The sequence below is a fragment of the Arachis duranensis genome, chromosome 7 (genome assembly GCF_000817695.3).
Source record: "Arachis duranensis cultivar V14167 chromosome 7, aradu.V14167.gnm2.J7QH, whole genome shotgun sequence".
Classification (NCBI taxonomy): Eukaryota; Viridiplantae; Streptophyta; class Magnoliopsida; order Fabales; family Fabaceae; genus Arachis; species Arachis duranensis.
Window position 1 is genome coordinate 65,759,597 of NC_029778.3, and position 6,033 is coordinate 65,765,629.

General features: G+C 33.3%; 1 protein-coding gene across 1 annotated transcript; it reads left to right on the plus strand.

Annotated features, from left to right (window-relative positions):
- Positions 1-3,502: 3,502 nt before the first annotated feature.
- On the plus strand, positions 3,503-5,803 carry LOC107459340 (60S ribosomal protein L10). Its single transcript, XM_016077563.3, has 4 exons — positions 3,503-3,656; positions 4,568-5,069; positions 5,194-5,275; positions 5,535-5,803. The coding sequence occupies exons 1-4, from the start codon at positions 3,647-3,649 to the stop codon at positions 5,607-5,609; spliced, it is 669 nt and encodes a 222-aa protein (XP_015933049.1). The 5' UTR covers positions 3,503-3,646; the 3' UTR covers positions 5,610-5,803.
- The last annotated feature ends 230 nt before the right edge of the window (positions 5,804-6,033 follow it).

Below are 6,033 nucleotides of genomic sequence, written 5' to 3' on the forward strand. Positions count from 1 at the left end.
CCTACTCCCTCTAATGATACTAACTCACGTTTGGAACCATATATATACAGCTCAGTCTCACACATAGTTCGAACCGGCCTGGTTCGAACTATGATTGGTGTAATTCGAACCAGCCCGGTTCGAATTACATGCAAATATTCTCTCTCTATAATTCGAACCATCTTGGTTCGAATTACCTTCATTCCTAATTTGAACCAGGCTGGTTCGATTTAGTACCAACAAAAAATCCTAATTCGAACTCACCTGGTTCGATTTACTAACAACTAGAGTTCGAACCAACCTGGTTCGAATTATATAAAAATGCGATCTGGCTTATTGCTGAAACGATTTTTGCTTTGGCGTATTTACGTAATTTTTTGAGCCAGTTGGCTTATTATGGTTTTTTACCCTAATAATAAAATATGAGCCTTTTATTAAAAAAATATTTTTACAATAAAATAAACAAGCATATACATAAACAAGCATATACATAAACAAAACTTCTTACTCAAATAACTTATACATATTAGATACAATAAAATATGCGTCGTTATTTTATTAAAAAAATATTTTTACAATAAAATAAACAAGCATATACATAAACAAAACTTCTTACTCAAATAACTTATACATATTAGATACATACAAATCATACAACTCATATCCCTCTAACATAATTATAATAGTAATGACGAGAAAAAAAATAATAACTAAACTAATACATCCATATCGCATAAGTTAAACTTAAAAAAACTCTTCATAAGCATCTTCGTCCGTTTCCTGAAAAGAAAGTCTATAGGGGAGTGAAAACATCGTCCTCGAAAGGGTTCTCAGTAGAGAATTTTTAAGAATTGTTGTAAGAAGATATTGTAATTAAAACTATTTTCAAAACATAGTGATTATCAACTTATTATTCAAATCTAAAATTCGTATTTCTCTTACAAAAAATCCATGTAAAATAATATTTTAATCAAAACTTATCTCTAATCCAGTCAATCATGGCCTCCGCCCCAAACATAACCAAATCTTGGCCTTTGGCCTAAATAAAAACAATTCACCATCGAAACTCAATCCCAACAGAATCAATCACAAACACAATCAAATTCAAGGCAAACACATATATAGAACAGTTACCAGTTAAACAGAAGTCATCAAATAAGCAAACTAAAACACTTAAGTACACCCAAACAAAGCACACAAATGCAACATGATGCATGTCTATCCCTAACGCAGGTAATGAGCTCATTTGTCGGTTTTGATCCGCACCCGACGCAATCCGATTTGCAAGTCAGATAAGGCATTCCAGCGGCATAATCTTTGCAAGGTCCCAAACCTTTCGAGGCGCTGATTCTCCAGCTAAAGTATGTCGAGCATGACCTCTGCAAGTACTTGCAGGCGCTAATTCTCTAGCTGAAGCATGTGCCCCTTTCGCCTAGAAGCCATTAGCCATTCCATATACACGGGCATCCCCGCACAATCATTCACACATAAAGCCCATGGCTTAACATTTTCACATCAGCACCTTAACCACTTACTTTCCGTCACCCTCTCGTGACCTTTTAATCATTTCATAAATCTCACGTGTCGTGTTCTCTTTTTCTTTTCTTTCTTTTTCTTAACAAACTGAACTCAAATCATAACTTATACAAAATTTCTCCTCAAAAGATTGAATTTAAAACATTATACTTTTCTTAATAAATCGACTTGAAAACAAGACTCTTTCCATAATAAATCGAAATCAAATAATATTCTTAAAATCAGATTTACTTTTAAATAACACTTTGAACAAAATTTTAAAGTTTTATAAAAATTTTGGCAGCGTTTCCTCTAAAACTGAGACTTTTGCTACCCTTCAAGGGTCCCAATCAAAACATTTCTCAACCCTTTTTCAACTATTTCCAATGACTCAAACTAACTCCAAGATCAGAAATCATCTTCCAAAACTCAATTCATAACCAACAATTCGTACCAGTTTCAAATGTTAAAATCATTTTCAATTCTCAGAATTATTTTCGATAAATCAACAAAGTCCATTCCTAATATCCCAAATCGTTTCAAATACCGATTCATTTTCAATGTCCAATTAACCCCAAACTAAGAAAATTATTTTACATAACATTTAATTAAACCAACTTTCCAACTCAATAATTAGAAACAACCATAATTCGATCATCATCATAACAACCTTAAACCAAGTACAACATCCAATTAAGCATCTTCAATCAATCAATAAACTATTCAAACTAGCATTTACATTCATTTCATACAACTCAGTTCAATTCATAAAACTTACAAAATCACAAAAATATATTTTTTATATCTATATCGACTTAAAACAATTTTTAGTAGTAAATTAAGTTTAAGAAATCGCCCCTACCTTGACAAGCTGAAACAGAAAAACCAAACGCGTCAATGAAATATTTTCTCTTAGCGTGTAATCTGCGACAGCCGCAACTATAGCAACTCTAATCACGACACATAAGAACCGAAACTCAACCCTAAAGTATTAATGTTACAAGGACTTTAGAAACATATAAAAGAGCAGCGACTTTACAAATTTAATGCCATTATAGTATAATGATAGGATTAATATTGGACTAACCCAATTAGAGAATTATACTAAAAATAGGAGTATGATATAATAATATGAGAGAGGCATAATGTAATTGGAAACTCTATTTTCCTTCTTTGACCCTAATTCTAGGTATTTCTTTTCCATTCGCTCTAATTTAATTCTCTATTTCTTAATACAAATTCGTATCACCATTAATCATCTTTATTTTTCTTTTTATTCACATATTACAATTTTTGTTATTTAATTTTTTTTCAAAAACTAAAAATTGCACCCAACAATTCTCTTTTTTTCATTTTTAATAAGAAATCACATCCAACAAATTTTTCATTAGTCTCCATATTCTAAGTAAAATTTCAAAAATATAATATTTTTAAATTGAAAAATCTACATATTAAAAAAATTTGCCGCAAATTGATTAAAAATTTCTATTTTTTAATCAAAATTTATTTATTTCAAAACTATTATTGGTTTGAATGACGACGAGCTAATGGCCGACGACAGTGACAATCAAAGATGACAGGGTGATTGTACAGTGAGATGAGTGAACAAAATCTGATAAGATGGATGAATTATGGCACCATGAGAGATGCAGTGACAGATGCCGTAATAAGTGGTGTTTTGGCAAACCGCAATTTGTGGTAGTGGCTCGTGCGAGGAAAGCCGCGAATCTTACTTAGAGTGGTAGTCGAGGCTGGTTTGGCCAGCAAATGCGGAAGAAAAGGGAAGAAGAAGAAGAAGAAAAATAATTAAAAAAGGTTAAAATAGGTTTTTTATTTTTATTTTTTTAATTATTTTTGGGATTAAATGTAATGAAATTTCAAAACTCAAAATTTATAGTCAACTTTGGGTGGTGACGTTTTTTATTTTTGGTCAGGGGGTGGTGACTTGTTTTCAACCTTCTTCAAAAAAAAAAATAACGGTTTTAAGGTCTTGGGCCCAAAACATAAACCCATTCTCGAGTGTGATTTCTTGCAAAGCCGACTGCCTCCCCCTACTTTAAAACCGCCTCAAATTAGGGTTTCCTCCTTTCTGCACAGCTTCAACCCAACGCGTGCAGTGAAGAGAGGGAGAGAGAGAGAGAGAGACATAGCCATGGGGAGGAGTAAGCATCAATAACTCTGCCAAATTCTTCGTTCCTCATTTCAATAGAATCTCTGCTATTTCTAAATTCTTGATTTTTTTTTTATTGTTGTTGTTTTTCGATCTGGATATGTTTATTTAGGGTTTGTGTTCTGTACAATTTTGCAACTTTTTTTAGATGGTTTTATGTTTGTTTATGAAAGAAATTGGAACTCCTTTAGATCGCTTGTGGGAAATGGAATATGTTGAGTGAGAATTTGTGCTTACTGCTAATTGCTAATGGGAATTATATAATGGTTCATAGATTTGTTAATTGACTCGGAGTTTGGTGTAAGTTGACTTGTACTTCTAGCGAGATTGGTTTTGTTTTGATTTTTGTTTGAAGTAGGTGAATGATAAATGATTTATGTTGAATACTTGTTGAATTGGATTGACCGTATAACATGTAGTGATGTGATGCATACCAATGTATTTTATTAGATTTTATCATTTCCTTAATATCTCAATTGCTTTTCTGATGCCTTCAAAAATCATTGGCCGAAGGTATGCCCTTATTAGGTCATGGTAGGTAGTCATTCCATGAAACTTTTATCTTTATTGTAAGATTGCTAATTCAATTCAATGAATAAATCAATTCAATGAATAAATATTCCCATTCCCATGTTATCATGAAAACAGTACATGGCGCATAGAGGAATTTAAAATAGTTCAGATATTTTTTGTCCAGGACACTGATTGCTGGACAAGCCTTTATTTCTAGTATTGATATTAGTTTCCTTTTATAATTGTTTATTGTTCTTTGACTTGTATCTGAATTTATTTTACTTACATAGTTTGTTTTTGTCTCTTGAAAGTTATTTTTTGGTTAATGACTTGTGTTGTGGTCATTTCCATCATTAATCTGATTCTAATGGTTAATGTTTTATGATGTAGGACCTGCGAGGTGTTATCGACAAATTAAAAACAAGCCATACCCCAAGTCACGGTTTTGCCGTGGTGTTCCTGATCCCAAGATCAGAATTTATGATGTAGGTATGAAGAAGAAGGGTGTGGATGAGTTCCCCTTCTGTGTCCACCTTGTTAGTTGGGAGAAGGAAAATGTCTCAAGTGAGGCACTGGAAGCTGCTAGGATTGCCTGCAACAAGTATATGGCTAAGTTTGCTGGAAAGGATGCTTTCCATTTGAGAGTGAGGGTTCATCCGTTCCATGTTCTTAGGATCAACAAGATGCTTTCATGTGCTGGAGCCGATAGGCTTCAAACTGGAATGAGAGGTGCATTTGGAAAGCCCCAGGGAACATGTGCTAGGGTGGCCATTGGGCAGGTCCTTCTTTCTGTTCGTTGCAAGGACAGTAACAGTCATCACGCACAGGAGGCTCTCCGCCGTGCTAAGTTCAAGTTCCCTGGTCGCCAGAAGATTATTATTAGCAGGAAGTGGTATGTATTTGTTACATTGGAAACTATGGATTCCCCCAATCATTTAATTCTGTTGACGTTAAATTTTATAATCATAGTGATTTTTCTTTGATAAACTCTCTATCTTGGTTTTGATGTTTCTCAGGGGATTCACCAAGTTCAGCCGAGCTGACTATCTGAAGTTTAAGCAGGAAAATAGGATTGTGCCTGATGGTGTGAATGCAAAGGTAATCAATGGCATGTTAGAGTTACATAGTGTTGCTAATGGCTAGCATATACAGTTTTTTTTTTTTAAACTAGGAACATTTAGTAAATTGTTAACTTGGTTTTATGTTAATAAAAAATCTCCTAAATACATGGATATAGTAGGAGCATGTTCTGTGAAAAAATTTTGCTTTCTGTTTTCCCTTGATTATTTTATTTAGTTATTTTAGTGGATAAGTAGGCTTTTAACTTACAAGTTCCTGTTTATGGGTTTTTTTGCAGCTTCTTGGGTGCCATGGACCATTGGCTAACCGTGAACCTGGAAGAGCATTTTTGCAAACCAGTGCTACTGCTTAGTTATATAGTCTATTTAACTGGGAAATAGGAGACTTTGGACAATAATAGTTTTGAAATAGTCGTGTGTTGCTTTCTCTTTCTGTTGTCTTAAAACTAAGTTGGTTTATTGCTGTTTTACATCAAATACCTTGAGTGGAATTGTTGAGTCCTATTTTGGTAATTTTGATGATCCACCTATGTTTATTTTTTGTTTACATTTGTTTATGCATTTTTGTTGCTTTACCATTACCTTCCCCTCTGCCCTTCCGGTTTATTTGATCGTTTATTTCGAATCATTAAGATGGTGTTTCCATCATATGTATTTTCCTGTCTCCATAACAAATGATACATGAATTTTAGGGAAAAAAGGTTGGAGCAGTAATTAGAATTAAGAAGTTCTAACTATTCTTTAATCTTTAGGCAACTTGTTATTTTCTTTCTTGAT

Excerpts from the sequence above, each read along its gene's own strand:
- LOC107459340 (XM_016077563.3), top strand. Across the intron at positions 5,070-5,193 it reads ATTATTATTAGCAGGAAGTG|GGGATTCACCAAGTTCAGCC; the intron begins GTATGTATTTGT and ends GATGTTTCTCAG. Across the intron at positions 5,276-5,534 it reads CTGATGGTGTGAATGCAAAG|CTTCTTGGGTGCCATGGACC; the intron begins GTAATCAATGGC and ends GTTTTTTTGCAG.